Below are 23,551 nucleotides of genomic sequence, written 5' to 3' on the forward strand. Positions count from 1 at the left end.
CTAACTCGAACTGTATTCATAATATTTTTTTTTTTGAAAAACTCGAATGCAGAAGACATTAAAATTTTATTTATTTTCATAAAATTCAAGCAACGTCGCAAATATTTGTTTACTTTTATTTAATATAGTTTTATTACGAAGAGATAATTACAATTTTTATAAAATCTTATGCAAAATGACATCGATGATACCGACCGCACGTTATCGACCCGTGGTGCGCATTGGCAATTGGTTTGAGGACATCTGTTTGGAGCAGGTTCGTGTTGATATCACTAATATGGCAATAAAATATTTATTTGCGTACGCTTACAAACAGGAAAAAGTGCAAGCCTTCAAGAGCCTACGTGACCGTGGACAATTATTGGTGGAGAAGACACGTCGACTCTTCGATAATTTTCACAAAGCCATCGAATTGGAGGCGCCCAAAGAGAATGTCTACTTCGGCGCCATTGTACAGTTAATGCCAATGAAGATGAATATCTGTGAGGAGCATGTAAAGGCACAGCCCGCACTCTCGGTCATCATCAATGAGCGCGTTGTGCGGCATAGTCAGAATATCAATGACGAGTGCGAAATAACCATTGCGCCCTCGGTGACACCCTGTGTACGCAATTCGTTTCGTATAGTCAGTGGCGATGAGAAAGATCGCACCAATGAGGTGATCAAATATGGACAACAATTTCGCTTGGAATGTGTGGAGAGTCAAGATGATATGCTGCTATTGTATAGTGCGCCGAAATCGGCAGATTTGAAGAGCATGATTTATACGACCTTTGATTCGAGAAAATGGGGCGAAATCAACCTGCCACTTGGGTTATGTAGGAAAAGTGTAAGTTTGGAGCTTATTATTTAGTCCTGTGACTTAAAAGCCATATTTTGTAATGAATTCAACGCTTAGAACTGTGGTCCCGGCAAGGAGATACCCTCGGCATATACGAAATGGTTTTGCACTCACATTGAGCCGAAGAAGCGTTTCGAAAGTCATGGTTCGCCAGTGCCGGTGAGTATTATGTAGGTTATAAAAAATATTTTTGAATCTTTTGTGGGTTGTACAGTTAATGAGACCTCTGCCTTTTTTCAAAACAACAACATAAGCTTAGTACTCATCTATCTCTTTCAGAGCAACACCGCTTTAGTTATCACACATGTCCCAACTAATAAGAATCTTGCGGCGGAAAACGTAGTTGTACAAACACTTTTCGGGCCGGTGAGTATCCTGTACAGAATACTTTATACTGACCGAGCAAGTTCACGAGATCAACGAATGTCGTAAGACGTATCGGTAATACATAACATTATTAGGAAGGCAACTAACTGATAGTTAGTTTTTAAAATTTCCAAGTAGTTTTTCGCGAAGAACGTGCACTAGATCTGTGTATTTAGAGCTTTTAGTTCCTTATTCTCTCTTTCCTTATCATACTTTCGTATCGGTCCTCAAGCTATAACGATATCTCTTGATTTGGAAAAATCATACATGCAATATTAATTATGTTTAATACTTGCAAGCCGTCGAAGTTTGGAAGAACTTTTTATTTGTATTTTGGATCAAAAAGTGAGTTTTCAAATGATATCTTTAAGGAGCTTTTAGATGTGTTCGTCATGGGTATAGTTCTTTCTCTTTCCGGCCATGTTCCACACAAAAGTTGGTAACGGACTTCGGTTATATAATCTTGTGGTTTGAGCTCGTGGCTTTCAACGATTCTTAAAAGCCATTGAAATAGATTTCCCACTTCTTAACACTTTTTTAATATTTCTTTTAGGAATTCCTCGTTTCAGTGCAGAACTATAAAGACATCTACAATCGCGAACGTTGGCAAAATATATGGATGATTTGTAATGGACAGAGTGAGGGTAAACGTTAAATAAATATTCCACAAATAGTAGCGGAATCATTGAACCCAACGGCTGCAAAAATATAGGGAAAGAATTTAAAATGCAAAAAATACAAAAAATAAATCAAACTTGTAAAAAAAACACAATAAATTAAATAAAAAATAGCGCATGCAAAAAATATTTGCACGTCCGATTGTTTAACGGTTCTTTTGCAAAATCTCAACAATTGTTGGCGCAAAATGTCTCCCAGCGAAAGATAACGGTCGCGCAGCATGACTCCAGATACAGTAGAAGACAGCCGGAAAATATTTACACAGTGACTAACTCAAAGTCAATGCCTTTATAGGCAGCCCACTGGTTCCAGCTAAGTAGGCAAGCAATCCTACAAACATTTATAAGTTATCAAGCGCTGGAAAGCGCTTAAACGACGCACTAGGGTAGCCGATTGTCATTGACCCTGCGTATGGTGTTTGCAAAATTTCTGACCCAATTTGCACACACAGCTGGATGGTAATTTCTCAGCGCTACACTTGACCCCATTTCCGTCGAGGTAAGCAAATACAAAACAAACGCATATTCCAAGGCAAGACAACAAAGCTGTTTCTAATGTTCGATCCAACTATATAAGAATTCGACGTCTATAAAAGTCGCATACATTCTTTGGCTAGCATATAGTTTATGTGTGGTCTCGTTCGAGTGCTATTTGAAAACATATTCCAAAACTTTTTTTAATTTACAAAAATATGTACCTACTGCTTAGCTTGGTCTGTCTCGGCGCAATCGTCATAGAACCCGTTGCCGCCGGTACGCGTATTATAGGCGGTAACTTTGCGCTGCCCGGCCAGTTTCCGCACCAGGTCTCATTACAGCTGCGTGGACGTCATCATTGCGGTGGTTCACTCATATCGCCGACTATGATTGTCACTGCCGCCCATTGCACGATCGGTCAGAGTCCTGCGCAAATGCGCGTCATCGCCGGCACTGTGGATTTGCTCACCCGTAACGGCAAATCCTTTGAAATTGACAAATTCATTATACATCCACAATATAATCGACAGACGCAGGACTACGATCTTTCGCTCATACAACTGAGCGCGCCGGTGACGCTGGATGATAATATCGACGTGATTGAATTGGCAGATACGGAGGCAAATCACGCGGCTGACACGGTTGCCACTATTAGCGGTTTTGGTGCCATCAATGGTAATCTGGAGCTGCCCAATCGCTTGAAGTATGCACGCGTACAGTTGTGGAGTCGTGACTTCTGCAATCCAAAGAATATACCCGGTATTACGGATCGTATGGTTTGTGCTGGTCATCCAAGTGGTCAAGTTAGCGCTTGCCAAGGCGACTCTGGCGGCCCATTGACAGTTGACAACAAACTCTTCGGCGTCGTTTCGTGGGGCTTCGGTTGTGGCGCAGCTGGTAAACCGGCTATGTACACCTATATCGGTGCACTACGCTCTTGGATCAAACAGAACTCAGGCATTTAATTTGAAATACGTTAACTGGGTGGGGTAGATGGAAACGGAAGCATTGGAGAACAATTCAAGTATTAATAAGAAATGAAAAATAAAGTTCTACTTACATAAATATATTTACAGTGTCTGATTGATAACTTTGTTTTTATAAATTCTTTATAAAAGTGAAATCCCAGTAATAGCTGGTTTTAGTGGCCAGTAGTCCAGAAAGTACGGTTAGTTGAGAAGAAATGAATAAAACGTATTAAGGTATCGAAACTGAGAGTGTGTAAAGATAACTCAGACTCAGACCTGGAACAACGCCTCTACACCAAGCGCTATAATTCAAACAGAGGAAACAAATACAAAACTTTTTTTACTGATTCAGTCAAAGAACGTATATCATATAATATATTATCATATAATATGCGTTCTCTGGATGCAATCCCTTTATATACATGTTTTGAAGGCCGCTGCATTAGAATATATTTTATTTGCTGACGACTAGACAAACCGACGGTTTAACTGGCACTGTACTTTTGGTTGTGAGGCAAATTGCAACTAGTGATCTTAGCGCCATCTGTGCATACGTTCAGTTAGTGCGGTATACTGGGTGATTCATGATAAATAAAATTGAATGAACCCACTATTATTCAAACAATTTGTTTACTTGCAATGTTTTGCTATGTTTATTTGCAAATTGCTGTAGTAAATAGTTATGAGTTAAATAAATAAAAAATAAGAGTGATACTCATCATAGGTTGTTATATTTTAACAAAAACATTAAGCAAATAATGAAACATTATTTTATTTAGTGCTGTCGAGCCAGAGAACTTAAAAGAAAGGTGAACCAGAGAACTTAGAACAACCATTTATGTTCTCTGGGTGAACCTGGGTTGATAGCGCTCGTTGCTATTATGAAGAATTTAGGCTGCAAACCTGTCACTGATTGACATGAAGATTTTTCTAAGACCGCTCCTCAAACAATTCCTATTTGAAGCATAAACGAGTTTTTTATAAATTGTTTCTTCCGTTTGGTTTGTGATTATTACTACAAGTATATACGCAGTTAGAATCTTTTGTTGTATAAATTTTAATATACATATTTAGTTGATTTAAGGGGTTATGCTGGTCTAGAAATAGACCTAATTTTGCTAACTTATTCTGGAAGAAAGAAAAAGCTATCAAATTAATTTTCTTCTGCCTTTATTAGACATATCCTAGACCGTTCTAATATTGACATTTTGATACAAAATGTCGGCCATTAGGCCAATCTTCTGAATCACAATCATCGGACCTTTACAAGCAGCGATGATTCTAAAAACTCTGTCTTTACAAAACATAATAAAAAAAGGATCTTAATCCCTTTAGCAATTTTGAAATGAGCAGTACCATGAAGCTATAGTCAAAATTTTAGTTGGAAACGAGCGATAAACTCCGTGTACTGTCTTCGCCTGCATGTAGTTTCAAAACGCTTGATAATCGTTAACTATTTACACCAATGTTTGCGATCGTATTCGATCAAATAATTACAAAGCACACTAACAACTTTTTTAAAAGTTAGCAACATTTTTGAAACCGTATATATTGAGCTCTTAAAATATGGTGAAAACTTAATAGTAGTAATATTTTCGTAGAGCATTATTATATAATTAAGCAGCATAAATCGAATCCAGTCAAGCGCTCTAAAAGCGTCACTAAATTTTACGGTTAATCAGCGTGAATAATGCCCCAAACGGTTGAAGAGAGTTTAGTCAGTTAAATATAGGAGGAGATGTACTTCGACATTAGACGTTAGCAGGTTAGTGTAGAGCCGCTCGTAAAATATCGGTAAAAAAATTCAGTAAACTTAGCATAACAAATATTTAAAGCAAAAAAATCTGATACCAAGTGGCATATAAATATTTCGGTAAAAATATTTAAATAATATAATTAATAAATAATTAATGATAAAAGAAAGCAGCGAAGATCTGGCCATCATGTATTATGTAGCTAAATAAAATATAAAGCAATGCATATGTAAATGATCCCAATGAAAGCTGAAGCTTATGTGTAGTTAAAGTTAAACTATATTAGATTTGTAAACTTTTGCATCTATATCTAAAGCCTTGAGATATCGGTTCTGCAAAAGCTTATATTGCTCTTAAGTGTATTTTTTAAATCTTTACTGACGCATACAATTTCTCATGTTTTCCTCATTAATTACAGCTGAACCCAACATTAAGTACAAAATGTTCTCCCAAAGTGCTACCAGAATGTTGCGAATTATTCAAAAACTCATCAGAATACGACGGCCACTATCAATTGACAAGCTTATAGTGGTAGTTGCTATCTTGATGACACTCATTTATTACAAACGGCTACGGGATATAAACTTACAGGCGCCAGAGTCAACGGAAACGACATTTAATGAGCCAGTGACCGATGGTAGCAGCACAGAGTCTCTGCAAACTGACTTTGAGTTCCTCCAAGTTAAAGCAGTCTTAGATAAGATGGTGTTTGCAGTAGGCACAAGTAAGAAAATAACAATATTTTTTTTTTTAAATATTTTGTAATCTACTATCAGCTCCACAGTTCTACCAAGCGTCAAGTGCTCAGTCTTCATTGACAATTGACACAAATGCACCTGGTGAGTTGGGTAGACCAGTTCATTTGCCCACAAATATGACGGAGGCTATGAAGAAGGCCGTGGATGACGGTTGGCGGTATAATAAATTCAATCAATATGTATCCGATATGATTTCGGTGCAACGATCGCTGCCTGATCTGCGGAATGATTGGTAAATAGCGAGTTGTGAATGTCTTCACTTCCTCAAACATCTCACCATTACAATTTTTATAAAGGTGCAAACAACCCGTTCGTTATTTGCGAGACCTACCACAGACCGATGTAATAATATGTTTTCACAATGAGGCCTGGTCGACATTGTTACGAACGGTGCACTCTGTCTTAAACCGATCTCCGAAAAAGTTGATTAAAAATATCATCTTGGTCGACGATTTCTCAGACATGGGTAAGACCTGCAGCGCTGCACTCTGTGTACACTCTAAATTGGAACGCATAACAAACTTTAACCAATTATAATGCGGTAAACTTACGTTTTGCAGCGCATACTAAAGAACAGCTCGACAATTACTTACAGAGGTATACAAAGGTACGCATAATACGCGCGCCAAAACGTCAAGGTTTAATACGAGCGCGACTGATGGGCGCACGATATGCGACGGCGCCGGTTTTGACGTTTCTCGATTCGCATTGCGAGTGCGGCGAGGGTACATGCACAACTAGATTTATGCCATAATGGTAATCAACGCGCGCTATTTATTTCCTTTAAGGCTGGCTGGAACCGCTACTGGATCGCATAGCGCGCAATTACACCACAGTCGTCTATCCAAATATTGCGAACATCGATCACATGACATTCGAGTATACGAATGTAGATGATACGCTTATTGGCGGTTTCGATTGGACTTTAGCATTCACCTGGATTTCAATACCCAAGCGTGAGCTCGAGCGTAGAAATGTGAGTGTGAAAAGTTTGAGCTGAACTCGCTTTTAATGAAATTTAACTTGCACAGCACACCATGGAGCCTGTGTATTCGCCCACAATGCCTGGCGGTCTATTCTCAATTAGTCGTGTATTTTTCGAGCATCTCGGCACTTATGACACTGGCTTTCTCATTTGGGGTGCTGAGAATTTGGAATTATCGTTTAAAACTTGGATGTGTGATGGTCGTTTGGAGATGATACCCTGCTCTCACGTTGGACACATCTTTCGACTAACATCTCCATATAATGTAATATGATGTTAGCGAAGAAATACTGCGGCTTAACTAAAGGAATTACAACTTTCCATGAAATTAACAGGTGAGCGCTGTAAAACACAGAAACTCTGTGCGTTTAGCTGAAGTTTGGATGGATAACTACGCCAAATATTTTTATCACAAGATACATTTTGACAAGGGTGATTACGGGAATGTAGAAACGCAAATTGCACTGCGGTAAGTAGGCTCAAAATTTGACTAAGTCTCCATACATCATTCAGTTGTGTAGGAACTGTTGTTGGATCAAGCTTATCATTCAAGCCGTTTTTGTACAAATACTGTTAGATCACGAGAAATACTGTTCTTTCTTAAAATAAACAAAAAAGGCAATTACCATAGGTTACGTTTCTGGTATCCATTATCGCTGAATGCCAAACCTTCTACAGTGAACTCCTTAGATTTTGAAGAGTTCTGAAATAAAGTAAAGTGATCTCTTAGCTGTAATAATTTCAGTGTTTCTGATTAATCCATATCTAAATCTTAGTTTGTGAAAAATGCTGCCATTTTTTCTAATATCTTTTACAGCATAATACTTTCGCGAAATCTTTCAAAAGAGTTTTTCGAAAAAGTTGCTCAAATCTACCCGAACTTCTTTAAACAGTTTCAAGCCATGTGTATAGTTCAATTGCGCATATTTTGTAGATCATTTGACCTTTGTTGTTAGACGAGAATTTAGAACGAACGATTTCTTGTCTTTCGTAATCTATTCGTCAATGACTCGAACGTTCTTACCGCCCCAGCTCGTTTAGATATCTTTTTATACTCTGAACAGGGTATATTAATTTTGTCACAAAGTTTGTAAGAGCCCGAAGGAAAAGTCGGAGTTCCTATAAAATATAAATATAACTGATGAGCTGAGTTGATTTAGCCATGTCCGTCTGTTTGTCTGTATATACCCAAACTAGTCCTTTAGTGTTTGAGATATCGACCTGAAATTTTGCGTCCTTTATTTTCTAAGCAAGCGGCTGCTCAGTTGTCGGAATGGCCGATATCGGACTATTATAGCGTATAGCTGCCGTACTAAGTAAACGATCGGAATCTACCGCTTGTAAGGAAGACTTTTTCATTTGACGTGATATCTTCACGAAATTTGGCATGTATTATTGGCTAAATCAATGGTGTAATTTCCGAAGAAATTATTCAAATCGGATCACTATAACAAATTGCTGCCATACAAACTAACCGTTAAAAATTAAATTCCTGTAAGAAATATTTTGTATTTGTGAAGGGTATTTTAGCTTCTTGTTTTTTGTTTTTTTTTCTTTTTGTATCTGATTAATGTATATTTTATCTTAAAGGAAAAGGCTGAATTGCGAAAGCTTTAAATGGTATATGCAAAATATATATCCAGAACTTGAAATACCCAAAGATCCGCTTTCTGCTGGAGAGGTGAGAATTTGCTGCATTCAAAACACTAACTTTTGAAAATAGCTTTCAGATATTTAGATAAGAAATCTAGGCGCTGGCGGTAATAAATGCTTAGATGTGAATGGCCGAGCAATGTCAGGACTACCAGTTGGTCTATGGCCATGTCATGGAAAAGAAGGAAATCAGGTAAAATAAGCAGGTTTTAATTTTTTTTTAAATAAAAAAAAAACCAAATTTTTATAATTTCTTGTGTTCGAAAAAGCACTGGTTTATGAGCTATGCTGGTGAGATACGTCACGGTGATTATTGTTTGGATTATTCCGGTAATTTTTTGATAATATATAACTGTCATGGCAAAAAAGGAAATCAGGTATGCATAATATTTAAAGTTGCCAGCAACAACAACAATATTATTATTTTTTAATTGTTTTATTTTTAATTTTACAGTATTGGACGTACGACACATTAAATCGTTTCTTAAGACATGTCATCTCGAAGTTGTGTTTGGCAGTATCAACGAATAGAGAAGATTTACTTATGGATAAATGTGACACGGACAATATGCAACAGAAATGGTTGTTAGAGAAATTTGATAAACCGATGTAAAAAAATATATATGCAAATACATATAAAAGGAAATATTTATCTTTGTTTGTTCAACATTTGTTTGGAACTCTGTCAAGAAGTATATGTAGGATAATACGAATTATGAGCATAAAACCAACTATTAACTCAATTATTGAGGTTATGTTGTGCAATCTTGACAGCTGGCAGATCTATGTTAAGAACGTTGTAACCAAAGTGCGCTAAGGGCGCATACATATCATGTGCTGTTTCTGGTCTCTAAACCGAAATTTTAAAATAGAAAGAATGAGTTTTATTTACTGTGTAAAGTATATGACATATGGAGTCAGCTGAGAGACGACGATACCGAAAAATATAATATTGACGCCGGATCCCTAATATATAATATCAAGCACTCGATGTAATTGAAATCTACCGACAAAGAACTTACTCGGTATTATTTATAGTATGACTTAAAGTTAAAACAGCCGAAAAGGCCCGATAGAAATTAAGTGCCGTCTACATTTACTTTCAAACTTTAATGCCGATTTTGATAAAATAAATAATATTAAATGTATACAAAAGTCACTAAAATTGGGAGGAGTCTGCTTGAGTCGCTTAATGAGTGTGGAACAGCGCCACTAATTGTAGTCCGAAATCTTTAATCTAAGATAAGCAGGCATAATTCAAACAACGAAAGCATCACAGACACAGCGTTTTTGAAGAACTTCCAAATACTGAACTACAATATGATGTCAGCATCGATATTATAGATGTTAAGAATGCTTCAAACTGGGAAAGCGAGTACTGTTAGGCATTAAAGAGTGAGTTTATTTAGGTATAACACATAGTCAGTTATGTTCCAGTTATGATCCGGTTATTAACGCATGGAGTGCAAATAACTGTCATAATTTGAAAGAATAGAGGCCTTTGGATCATTTCGAGTTGCTAAATGGCATACCTAAAGACATTGCTGGTAGGTTTTAGAAATCTGTTGCGAATTTAGTTTCTTGGCAGTGCTTTCCACATATATACTTACGTGCATTGTCGGCTCCTTCACTTTTCAAACAACTACTGGAACTTTTGCAGCTGATTTTTAGCTCTAGGTGGCTAATTACGGGTCGGTAACCTGTTCGGACATGTTTCCGTTAGAAACCGCGTAATAATTGTGCACTTGCATCTTTTGTCCAGTTGGTCGAGTAGTTAAGACGTCACTTCGCTATTAACACTCTTAACTCACTGTTATTATTATAATTTTTTTTTTGAATCGTTTATTGCTCTCCGTTTACCTGATATCACAAACAGCGGTAATGACTATGTATTGACTTAATTAAAATACCATTTACGACTCTTTGTTTTTATTAAATTATGTTTCATATAATATTATATTTTCGATATGTTTACCCTAAAAGTATGCTACGGCGCATTAAAACTACGTTTTTATCATATTGTGGAGTGAGTAAAAAGGTTGTAAATAAAAGTGTTTGAAGTGTGGTTGCAAGAAAAAAAATCAAAAAAAAAATATAACAAAAATAATTGTAAACATAATTTATTGCACTCATCTCCGATTTAAAATATTTATTGTGTACTTTTAAATATGAGTGTACTTGCTTACATATGTCCTCTAGTTTGCAAACAAAATAAATTCAAAATCTATGATTCAATGCAAGCACTTTTTTGTTTTTGTTTTGAACATTTTTGTAGCGAAATATATTTATGTGTGAGTTTTTACATGTTTGACTGCTGTGAAAAAAATACGATATGTTTACAATTAACTGACGAAGTGGCAATAATTTGCAATGCTGACAGGCAGACTTTTTCATATAAACATTGCTAAATTTGTTAGATTACTTATTGACTTAGTGCTAACCGAACCTAGTTAGCAGCGCAGTGTTAGTTAGTATTGCAATTGCAGTTTATGCGTTTGCATAGCTACAAATATGTATTTGCATGCATGTGTGTATGTATATATCGAGGGTGGCCGTTATTTCCCAAGTTGTTTGTTGTTTTGCCTTAAAACAAAATCCAACGTAAGCAAGCGCTTAATTTTCAATTTAAATCATATTTCTTTTCCCATTCATAACATGTATATATAACATTGGATTTTTTGATGATTTACGTGAGGCAAGTCAATCTAGTACTTAAAAAAATGATATGCTAATACGAAGGTCTAAATATTTTTTTTCCCAAAATTATTGCTTTAAAAGTTATAACTGCATATAATTTATATATTATAATATCAAATGATCTGAACATTCATACAAGTAATTTATACCTACTTCGTTGCTCATACGACATGGTGTACTATATGAATAACATACAGTACATTTGATACATATTTTTAACTGCTCATAACTTTTAAAGCAATGATTTTATGAAAAAATTCATTAAGATCTTTTTTGTAGAGCGGCAAATTCTTTATTAGCATATCAATTTTATAAAGTTATAAACAAATTGCTTTCGGAGATTTATTGCAAAAGTTAAAAAAACGCCATGTAAAGTACTAAATAATTGATTTCAAATAAACAGCTTGTTTATGTTGAATCCTTGTTTTAGCGCAAAAATTTAAACTTCAGTGGGCGTTTTGCAAACAGTTTTGCACAGTCAACTTGTGACATAACAGACGTCCTAACATATATTTATGCTGATAATTATATGTATTTGTGTACAATATGCCTGCATGCAATGCTGTTAAATTAAGCGCAATTTTATTTACAAATTTTGAGTGCACACAAATACTCACTTTTATATATATATGTATATGTTAGTATGTATGCATGTGTAAGCTATATCTATTTCTATATATCAGTTTCAAAACTATTTGTTTGTATCTTAGACATCATACATATGAGTTAATGATGTTTGCTGTGTTGTTGTTGAGTACGAAATTTTTATTAACTAATAGCTTTTCGTATAATTAGAAGGCACATTTTCAATTTCGCATACTTTATATTAAATTTTAGTTAAAGTAAATATGTAGTTTGTTTAGAAAACACAAATAAAATATGCAGTTATTTACATTAGTTGACAAACTAAACAATTAATTTATTGAAAACTGATGCTTATGTCTGTACTATGATTTATTTATTTAGATTTTTTCATATCGCTCTTAATTAGCATTTGGAAAAGTATAAATTTCTAATTTATGTTGCAGTAGTTTTGTTTAAAAAAGTTGATTTTGTCTGTAATACAGCTTTTGTTGTTGGTTTTTTGCACTAAAAAATTATAAAAATCATAAATACACTTTGTTACGATTTATTTGCGGCAGAAAACTGTTAAAAAATTAAAAAAAAAAATTTTTTTAATATCTTTTTAACATATTTTTTGGCGTAGCAGCCTACACGCCTAATTAACGCAATGGATTTCCGTCCAAAGATGCCTTAGAACATTAAATATTCTTTAATTATCTTATACCTTTTACCGTTTTCGAACATATAGCATATACTCCTTCACTACCAAGCATACTTTTAAATCAGCGCGCCAAAATGTAGGCAATACAATATAACAAACATAGAGAGACAATTAATTCGCTTAACTTTCAATTAACTTACTTTTAACTTTGAAGATCACTGATCTTACATTTAAAAATTTGCCGAAGTGATATGATAATTCGTTTTTTTTTTGTAATATATCTTCAAATTGATTAATACTGATATTTAACGAAATAATTTTAATTTGGACAAAAACCTGCATATGTATATATTTTCACCGATATGTTTATTACATGTAAACGGTATAAAATTATCAGTTTACAAATTTTACAGTAAACATTTCTGTGATTTTGTATAAAATTCATATGAGCGATATTATTATAACATTTGTTCAACCGAATCACTTTTCGAATAAATCTGTAGACTAACCATTCCATAATTGAGAAATAATTAAGACAGTGCGACAATAAATATAACTCGCGCGGCTTACAGTATAAAGAAAAAAAACAACCAAAAAAAAATCAATAAAAATAAAACCAATAATAAAAAAAAAAACAATAAAACAAAAAAGGTAATAATGAAATACATTTTTTTTGTGCATGAATATCATTTTTTTTATTATAAACTTAATTAAATATTTGATAAAACAATAATTTGAAGTTTCTTTTCGTTTATTTTTTTTTAATAAACTAAATTTGGCAAGATTATATACAAATTTTATGATATTATATATAACAAATTGGTTTGCTTTAAGTAATTGCACATACAAATTATGATTTTATTAATTAAAAACAATAATTAAATAAAACTAGAATTTATTACAATTAGAATTTATTATACTTTATTTAAGGTAAGCAAGAGAGAAACTGATTTTAAAGAAATTCCATAAAAGTTAAGAAAAAGTATAAATGGGCATATGAAAATTAAAATATAATAAATTTATGGAAATTATAAATTATCATTACTTAATTTAAGTTGAGTTTTTAAAATTAGAGAAGTTTTAAATAAAAATTTTTTTTTTTGTATTTAGTAAAATTAAACTAACTAATTAATTTTTAATAAAACAATTTATTTACTTCATGGTAACATAAAAAACAAATTATTTTAATAGAAAAAGAAATTAATTTAATATTTAGCAAAATTAAAAAAAAATTATTTTTAATTAAAACAATGAATTTCTTTTTACGTCAAATAAAAAAAATAATAATTTTTAATTAAAACAACTAATATTATTTTTAGTAAAAAAAAATATTATAATAAATTTTACTAAAATAAATAAATAAAATATCAAATATAAAATTTTTCGATTGTGTATAAAAAAAATATTTTACAAATGCTAGAATAAAAAGAAGTGAAAATAATAATCAAAGATTATGCATAAATTTAAAGATTATTTTTAATATATTTACTTGATGAACTTACTGTAAAGAAATGTTTTCAAAATTTTGTTGGTCCACTTATTATAAAAAAAACTGTAACTTGTCTCAAATAACTAATGGTCGAACTACAATATTTTTATTTTTTTTTACGTAGGATACTTTTGTGTTTTATGTTTTTTTTTATTTTACGCTTTTCAGTACAGGAATGTTTTAACTTCCTTTTATCACTAACCTCGCAGATAAACTGACATTTTGTCAGTTTGGTAAACGCTGTATTTTTGTGTAATAGAATTTAGTAGTAAAATTTCAAAGAAAAAATTAAAAAGAAAAGTAAGCAAAAGTCTATTAAATTTTTTTTAATATTTAATTTCGTTGCACATTTTATCTTTTCACAAAATTACGCTTTTCTTATTATTTATTGTGTTTAGTTTAAAATTAAATTTTTTTAAAACTTGAAAAGAAATTAATTTTAATATCAAAAAAAAAAATGTAAAAAATATAAATTAAGAGTTTAAATATAAATAAATCGATTTTTGCATTAAAAAACTAGAACAAAATTTTGTTAATTTTCAGTTGTTGAAATTTGAAAAAGTTTTAAAAATATTCAAAATAATGAATTAATTATATTTATTTATTTTAATTTACGTTTTTCAGCTAAATTATTAGAAAATGATTTTTCATAAATTAGTTGTATTAATTAAAATATCAAACAGAATTTAGTAAAAAATTTAATGAAATATTAAAATTAATTTCATTTTAAATTGTAAAAAATTGAAGCAGTGATAAATTAAATACAATTTTTTCAAATAAAATAATTAAAAAATTATATTTTATAAACTATTAATTTTAAAAAAAATATATTAAAAATTATTTTGTTGATTTTGAATTTTTGTGAAATATGAAAATTAGTTAAATTTAAACTTAAAAAAAATTACAGCATTCACCAATCCGTACACACATCCACACAAAAATTATTTTTACAACATTTTTTTTGTGTTTGTTCAAATTTTTTTAAAAAAGTTCTTTAGCCTATACAATTTGATATATTTTTTAAATGCAGCGTTACCAACTTAATACTTAAGTTTCGTTTTACTACATTTGACTAAGTCTTGATTGCTTAACATTAAATAATTTTATTACTAATTAAATTCCAAAAGTATTTTGACTTCATATGCACGTTTACAAAATAAGTATTAACTACTTTATCATATGTATATTTATATATGTACTTTAGTATATCTTGAACTCTGCACTTAATTATTTTTCATTACATACACTGCATTATAAATATGTTTATCGCATGATATTTTTTATTTTTATTAAATTTCAACTTTTTTATATTACAACATGTTTTTTGCTTATTATTTATTTCCTACTTAGGTCTTACTTTACACTTAATGCTACTGTACAACAGTCATCCTTTGTTTTTGCAATTTAAGTTGGTTTGCATAAATGCACAAATGTGTGTGTATTCGTATATGTATGTGTATAGTTATATATTTTTCAACACGAACGGAAGCTTAATGATTATAGGATTGTATTTGTGTGTGTGTATGTGTGTAAGTACTTCTGCTACAACATCCTGCTACCTGGAAATGCTCGAAAACAGCCTGAGTACAAGCAACTGTGAGTACATATGGTTACAAATTTATGTAATATTTACATATTAAACTCGAATGTTGGCCACGGCGTATGATTGACTGTGCGCTGCACTATTTATGTATATTTGGGTGTGTCTGTGTGTGTATGAGTGCAGCTTTACATTACAGCCACGGATAATTGTGACCATATTGTACTTGAGCTGTTATAACGGCTTGTTTTTGCTTGTATTTTTGTTGTTCTTTTTGTTGCTGGTGTCGCTGTTGCTTGAAGCGTTCTCTCGCCAGTTGTTGCAATTCAGTTGCTTGCTGCAATTTATGTCGCTGCTGCTGTTGTTGATGTCCTTGTCCGCCACTTCCGTATCTCATTTGTTGTGACGCTTTATGTTCTATATATACGTGTTGCTGTTGTTGTTGTTGTTTTTGTTGATTGTGCTTCTGTTTCGTTTGTTGTTGTTGCTGTGCATTTCCTGTGCGTAATTTATGCTATTTTCGTCGCTTGTGCGTCGGCAATAAAACTGTGCCGTTGGCATAAAAGTAACCTCACAATTTCGATGGATCGTAATTTTCGAGCTTCCATTGTTGTCGCAATTGATTCGAATCACACTCTTCCATGACCACTTTGTCCTTCTTCTCCGATATGGCCAGACACTTGTCTGATGAACCGTGTCGTATTTGACGCTTCTGCTGATTATACTTCCAGAACTACATTGTGAGAGAGCCGATGGCGAGTGGTTGGGAGGTGTTGAGAAAAACATGGTTAAAGGTGTTAAAAGTATTGCAAATATATGTTATAATATATATATATATATAATATATAAAAACGCAGTAAAGTAAAAAAATTAAATTAATTTGTTTTTTAACGATTTTTTATTCTTTAAATGGTGTCCTTGAGACTAATTGAAAATATTTTACCTTTGCAAGTGATAAAAAAATAACTAAACAAGAATTTTATAGTTATTAACTATCGATGGTATGGTTATCACCCGGTATAAGACCTATATCCATACAGCCAAAACGTCCAAAAATGCTTTTAGAAGGCAACATAAAATTGTTGCATACTTCAAGGCGTGCACAATGCTTCAAATTACAATGGAATAATTATTGCATAGCTTAAAGAGCATAGCTTTAAAGTTTTGCTGTATATAAATTGAAAATACGTGCGAACTACAACAATATTGTGATTAACATGCGTTGTCTTAGTATTATAATGATAGCAGAAACTCTCAGCAGAACTTATGGATCGACCACCCAACCTTTGGACGACCTATTGGACTCTAGGTACGAACAAAGCAAAATGGAATATATATAAAGAGATTTCAAACCTCATTCGAATTTTTCAACATATTTGCTTCCATTTGTGCCCTAAATAAACATTGTTCTGCTGGAAAGTTACCATGAGCCGATATAGGTCTAAAAAATTTTCGTTCACGGAATTAAAATAGTGTTTGAAGGTATTTTTATAAGCTGTTTCGAACGCTTAATTCATGGGCGACAGGCTTAGAAATTTCTAGTACAGAATATAATATTTTGCTATATTTTTCTAGTATTCGTTGTTATAATTTTGAATACGGCTGAACCGATCGAATTGAAATTTTCACACGAACTTCCTAAATACTTGTATATTAATCGGGTTAAAATCGCAGGAATAAGCTTTCTGACCTTAATTTCGATTTTTTTAAGCCTCACTGAAATGTAAATTTTCCACGAAAATCGACTTTTTTTGGGTAACCGTTTTTTTGAAAAAAAAACGCATTTGTTCTGACTTGCAAGTATATTTAACATCTTAACAGAGCAGTTGAGTCACTTATTTCAAAATACGGTATATAATTATATCAAGATTTATAAATAATTACTCAAAACGATGCTTTCGTAACGCTGAAGACCGCCTTGGTAAAAGCTTATAATCTATTTCGGTTAGGAATACCATAAAAATTTTATAGCTTTTAAAACATTTCCTTAGAATATAAGATACATCTTCATTAGAATCTTTGTTTTAAATGCTGCTTTCACCATAAAGTTTGACATAAAAGGGCTGCTCATTTCAAATCAGAGAGTAAGAAGGATTTGGGAAGCACATATTGTTCCTGAGCAACTGAAATAGGAATTTTCAAATAATACCAGGATGCATAAAAAATGCAAAAAAATATCCAAAGTTTTTGATTCTAATTTAGTAGTCTAGAGTTTCACACAGATCCACTTGTCCGTCTTACTTTTCCAAAACGTGTACCTTTCTATAGACGATTTTTGAGACCTTTTGTTTTTGGTTTCCCAGAAATTTTGTGGTTTCACTGTATGGATTCCCAAACTATCAGGCTGAATTTATACAATGTCTATACTCTTCCTCTACTAGACATAGCCTTTTCAAAATTTTAAAGAATTTAGGAAATCTTTTTTATATTTCTGTGTGCTTTAATAAACGAAAAGCTCTCAAAAAAGCTTTCCACATACTAGTATGTGCTAGAATTTTTTTTAGTTTTATATCTTAAATACGATATTGTTTACCAAATTATGCAATCAATCAAACTAGATGTCTTCAGAAGAAACCTATTACAACATTCTTCTACACCACACATGCAAACATATATCATTTTCAAGTTTATGTGCCTTATCCTCACATGAGCTCTCCCTAACGGTTTGCGACTATTCATAAACCATTTGAGGCTTACCTGATTTCCTTTGGAGCCGTGACATGGATACAGAACCACATCGTTGCCAGCATAATCGAGACAGGCCTCATCGCGTCGTATTTCACCGCCTTTGCTCAGCATCCAATACTGCAGCGGTACATGAATATAACGGTGGACGCACGAGTATGTTATCGAGCATTAGCGCGTGTGCGTGTTTCGTTATGAACGGCGGCCACAGAGCATACGTTGGTTGTGGTTTAGTTGATTGGTCGGTTGAACAACGGCATAAATACACACGGATACAGATGTACACACGAGTAACGTTGTCGTAACGGTATTCATTCAACATTAATGTCAGCCACAGCGGTGGTTCGGCAAATGCAGTTGTGTTGGGCACGTGTATATGCCAGGCACATCCCAAGGGGCAAAGTTGTTGTAAAATAAAATATTGAATTTATTTCGTTAGTGGAGTTGTAATACAAGAACAAAAACGATTAAAAAAAAATAGCGCAAACGGAATGCGTGAGTAAAATAATAAAAATGGCGCAAACGGAAGGAAACGAAATAAAAAATGAATTAAAGCAAAATTATTTATGTACAAGAAATGAGAAAAAAAAACCAAATAAGATATGGCAAATGGAAAAACCATGAAATGCATGAATGATAAATAAGAGAAAATAATAAAAATAATAAAAATTAAATACTATGTGGCATTGTTTGGGTGTGAGTGTGTTGATGATGAGTTTGTAGTCATGTGCGTGTGTACTTCATTTCTCTCTGCTGTGAAGCATTATACCAGTCGGGAAAAACACTACTTGATAAGTTTCATAATTCCTGACTGAAATCGAAGAATTAAACAAGAATATGATTATACCAGTAATAAAAGTTTATTTGATTCGGCAAACTTTGTAAAAGGTCGAATCGAAAAAAACTTGGTCCAAATGGTATAAATTGGTGTAATAACAAGGAGCTAGATTTGCAGTTGGTTATAACACTCGCTAGATTTTGGAGGCAAGTCAAAACGCAACTGGTATAAATCACAGGAACTGGTATAATAATATAGAGCTAGATTAGCAGATAGTTCTATCACTCGATAAATTTTGGAGACTTTTAGATTCGTTCAAATGACAACTGGTATAAAATTAAGAGGTGGTATAATTTAATAGAACTAGATTTGTAGTAGGTGTACTACTCGCTAAACTTTGTGGAAGGGCGAATCGAGAGGCAACTGGTATAAATCACACATACTGGTCTAATTTAGGATACATTTATTTAATATGGTTATACCACTCTCTAAACTTTGCCGAGTGGCGAATCGGACAACAACTGGTGTAATAAAAAACTAAGTTTTTTCTATATCAAAATATATTGTAAATTAAGGTTATTAAAATATGTATCAGTTTTCAAGCCATTCAGCAGTCATTAATAGTAGTTTGAAACTGGTATAATTTTAGTAATTTTAAACTCGATTTAATCAGTTGTATTTTAGTGGTATAAACTGGTATAATTATATTCAGATTAAACTATATTTCTTCAGTTATATTTTGAAGTAGTCTAAAACTGGTGTAATTTTAATCATCTATCCCAGATGACCTCACGCAAAAATTACCAGTTGCTTGTAATGTAAAAAAGGACAGTTGATTAACTAGTAGGACTTAAAGTCCATACTTGATTTCACTACAAGGTTCCTTCTACTTTATCGTATGATTAAAATAACAGCGCGGTCGGTTGCTAAGGCTTTCTTCATTAATCCAGCAATCGCAATTTGCGGCAGCAATGTGCTGGAGTCTTATTTCAAATTTATCATGTGTATGAATAAATGTACGTATGAATATTCCATTTCAATATGAAGCAAACATAATGAGCATATGAATGTAATTGTTGCAGTTAAGTGGGAAATATACACAGTTATTGTTTTTTTTGTCATTTTCTTTCTTTTATCACGCGAACTGTTAATGAAATTGCAATTATTATGTTGACATTTAATTGAAATGCTTAAGAAGTGTCTTCATATTTTACACTTGCTGCGTTGAGTTGATTATATGCATGTATTATATATTCTGTGGTACACGCAATTTAATTATACCCTGAATAGAGTTAGTTTGTAACTTCCGGAAGAAAGCATCGGAACCCTATAAAAAATGTAAGTATATTATAAATTATCAGCATGGGGAGCTGAGTCGAATTAGCTATGACTGTATGTCTGTCCATCTGTCTGTATATATGCGAACTAGTACCTCAGTTTTTGAGATATCGGTCTGAAATTTTGTAAACGTCTTTCTCTCTTCAAAAAGCTGCTCATATATCGAAACCGCCGATATCGCACCATTATAGCATATAGCTGCCATACAAACTGAGCGATCGGAATCAAATCCTTGTATGGGAAACTTTTTTATTTACGAAAAATTTGGCATGGATTATTATCCAAGGTAACGGTACAATCTTCGAAGAAATTGTTCAGTTCGAATCACTAGAGCATATAGCTGCCAAACAAACTGAACGATCAAAAACAATTTCTTCTAAGAGTTTTTTTGCATTTTTAAAGGGTATTATAGCTTCGATGCAAGCGAAGTTAACGTCTTTTCTTATTATCCCTGAACAGGGTATATTAATTTTGCCACGAAGTTTGTAACACCCAGAAGGAAACGTCGGAGACCATATAAAGTATATATATAAATGATCACCGTGACGAGCTGAGTTGATTTAGCCATGTCCGTCTGTCTGTCCGTCCGTCTGTCCGTCCGTCTGTATATACGCGAACTAGTCCCTCAGTTTTTGAGATATCGATCTGAAATTTTGCACCTGTACTTTTCTCACAAAGAAGCTGCTCATTTGTCGGAATCGCCGATATCGGTTCACTATAGCATATAGCTGCCATACAAACTGAACAATCGGAATCAAGTGCTTGCATGGAACATTTTTTATTTGACGAGACATCTTCACGAAATTAGGCACGAGTTATTGCTTAAGGCAACAAATTATTCTCCACAGAAATTGGTCAGATCAGATCACTATATCATATAGCTGTCATACAAATTGAACGTTCGGAATCAAGTTCTTGTAAGGGGCCTTTGTTTTTGTGAAGGGTATTATAGCTTCGGCGCAACCGAAGTTAACGTTTTTTCTTGTTTTTTGTTTATTTTTAATCATTTTATTTTTTATGTGCTATAAATATGTATTTTATTGGCTTTTACCTTTTTTGTGGTTTAATGAATGAAATAATTGTTTAAAAAAATACCATAGCATACTTTTATGCGCTAACAAAAAATTTTATTTTTTATAATTTAAAATTCAAACAATATTTTTGTTTGTAATTTTCTTTTTGACTAGTCGACCTTTTATAAAAATTTTAGTGCTAACTAAAACTGCTTTAAAAACACTTGGTTGAATCTAGATATGTCAGCCGGAAAATGTTTAGTGTTTCAAATATCAAGTATTTATTTCATATATTTCATTCAAATTCATAATTCATTCATAAAAAATAATTTCAGAAGCCTTTGATCATTATAAATCAAAATTAGAAAATGATATGCTGTGCTTTGAAACTTCCCGCACAGTTTTCGATTAATTTGCGCTCAATAACATCTCTTGAAACACATTTTTACGAATATTTTATAAAGGCGATGTATATTTATTTATATTATATACATATATATATATCACATTTTTAATATACATACATGTATATAAATGAAAATTTAATCATATTTTCTACATGCCTTTCTAAAATGTCAAAATACAACGGAAATATAATTAAATATTTATTTATATTTTTTTTTAAATTGACAACACTTTGACAATGCCAAAATATGCAAATACTTTCAAAAGTAGTCTGCTAAATATATTTGCAGCAAGTTTTTATACCTTTGTCACACAAAAACTTTTACATGCATACATTTAGGCGCATAGCATGTGCATATATTTATTCAATTTATTGCAGTTTTTATGCGCAGCGCCGCTAATTTTGGCACTATGAAAATGTACTGATAGCAAGTGTGAAATATTTTGCAATATTAATAAATGGTAATTAAAAAAAATATATACATATGTATATTGCCTAGTTTGCGGCGCATATGTAATAATATATTGACGTCGCTTCGTTTGCATTTTTTTTTTATTAAAAAAGTTTTATTTTTATACTTTTAAAGAGCATTTTTTAATGACAGTTTGTTGTGTATGCAGAAATTAATAAAAAGTTGAGCTGAATAAATGTACAATTGCGCATATTTATAAATTTTGAAAGAACTGTGATAAATTGTATTTCTTTCGAAGCGAAGAGAATTGTATACACATTAAATGGAGTGCGAATTTTTTTTTTAAACTTAATAGATATTATTATAATATATTTAAAATACACGTTTAAAAGACTGTTATATTGTATATTTTTGTTTTATTACATAATCTTTTTTTCTTCTGTTGCAACCTGAATTTTTTAATATTCTTTTTATTGATTTTTGGTTAATTATTTTTCAAATTATATTAAATTAAATTTGAATTATTATTATTATGATATTATCAGTGCATTAATATATATATATATATATTAAGTTTGCCACGAAGCTTGTAACACCCAGAAGGAAACGGGGTCAGCATCATGAGCGGAGTCAATTTAGCCATGCCCGTCTGTCTCTCCATCCGTTTCTGTAATTATGTTTGTGTAATTTTTAAGTTTTTGTAATTTTGCACACATCCTTTTCTCGCCAAGAAGCTGTTCATTTGTCGAAAAGATACAAACTGATCCCACAAAATCAAGTTATTGTATAAAAAGCTTTTTCATTTGAAGAGATATCTGCACAAAATTTGGCATGGATTATTGTCTAGGGCAACGATGCAATCTCCGAATTGTTTTGATCGGAGTACTCTAGCATATAGCAGACATACAAACTGAATGATCGGTATCAAGTGCTTGTATGAAAAACGTTCTCATTTGATGAGGTATCTTCTCGAAGTTTTGCAGCTTTTTTACTAACTGACCGATCAAAATTCTTGTTAAGAATTTTTTGTATTTGTTATGGGCATTATAGCTTCGATGGAATCGAAGTTAACGTGTTTTCTTGTTTTTATGATTTTTTTTATTAATTTTTGCAAATAATTGAAATAAGCACTTCAAATATTTCTGTATAAAATGAGTTTTAATTTATGTTAATTTTGTTATTTTAAAACATTTTCTGGCTTAATATATTATTGTTTGTTGTCATCCAAAAACTAACGGGATTTTAATGTTTTCATATATTACCATTTCTAGGTTAATTAACGGGTTAATGAGGCGCTAATGAAACTATGATTTTCATTTTGAATTTCACACCATGTTTAAGAGTTTTATATGTATATTAATGTATGTATGTATGTATGATTAATTGTCAGTTTTTATGCCATTATGTTTTGCTTAAAATTATGAATAATTATGAGTTTTTATTAAATTCCGTTTTACGCACTAAAATTATGATTAAAAATAGTTTTCTA

The 23,551-nt window shown here is 32.2% G+C and overlaps 4 protein-coding genes across 7 annotated transcripts in view; 3 read left to right on the forward strand and 1 right to left on the reverse strand.

Moving 5' to 3' along the window:
* Positions 1-2,013, forward strand: LOC106623657 (cilia- and flagella-associated protein 161). The gene is made up of 5 exons (XM_014243253.3): positions 1-256; positions 317-829; positions 899-1,000; positions 1,121-1,207; positions 1,761-2,013. Exons 1-5 carry the CDS (start codon positions 176-178, stop codon positions 1,860-1,862), a joined length of 885 nt encoding a protein of 294 aa, XP_014098728.2. The 5' UTR covers positions 1-175; the 3' UTR covers positions 1,863-2,013.
* Positions 2,014-2,139: 126 nt separating this feature from the next.
* LOC106623656 (trypsin-1) lies at positions 2,140-3,430 on the forward strand. Its single transcript, XM_014243252.3, has one exon. It carries the CDS (start codon positions 2,577-2,579, stop codon positions 3,324-3,326), a length of 750 nt encoding a protein of 249 aa, XP_014098727.2. The 5' UTR covers positions 2,140-2,576; the 3' UTR covers positions 3,327-3,430.
* Positions 3,431-5,880: 2,450 nt separating this feature from the next.
* Positions 5,881-9,092, forward strand: LOC106623655 (putative polypeptide N-acetylgalactosaminyltransferase 9). The gene is given in 9 exon segments (XM_070108132.1): positions 5,881-6,073; positions 6,138-6,307; positions 6,402-6,566; positions 6,630-6,817; positions 6,873-7,091; positions 7,162-7,295; positions 8,417-8,672; positions 8,749-8,856; positions 8,934-9,092. Coding segments are annotated over 9 exon segments (1,515 nt in total). The 5' UTR covers positions 5,881-5,957.
* Positions 9,093-13,068: 3,976 nt separating this feature from the next.
* The window catches only part of Pgant9 (polypeptide N-acetylgalactosaminyltransferase 9), a 193,447-nt gene continuing 182,964 nt past the window's right edge, over positions 13,069-23,551 (reverse strand). For all 4 annotated transcript variants that reach the window (XM_036375293.2, XM_070108611.1, XM_036375290.2 and 1 more), the window contains 2 exons: positions 18,128-18,235; positions 13,069-16,163 (listed from right to left, as the gene is read on the reverse strand). In XM_036375293.2, the coding sequence (XP_036231186.2) occupies positions 16,002-16,163; positions 18,128-18,235 (270 nt within the window). In that variant the 3' untranslated portion in view covers positions 13,069-16,001. The remainder of the gene's footprint in view (positions 16,164-18,127; positions 18,236-23,551) is intronic.

Source organism: Bactrocera oleae, chromosome 4 (genome assembly GCF_042242935.1).
Source record: "Bactrocera oleae isolate idBacOlea1 chromosome 4, idBacOlea1, whole genome shotgun sequence".
NCBI lineage: Eukaryota > Metazoa > Arthropoda > Insecta > Diptera > Tephritidae > Bactrocera > Bactrocera oleae.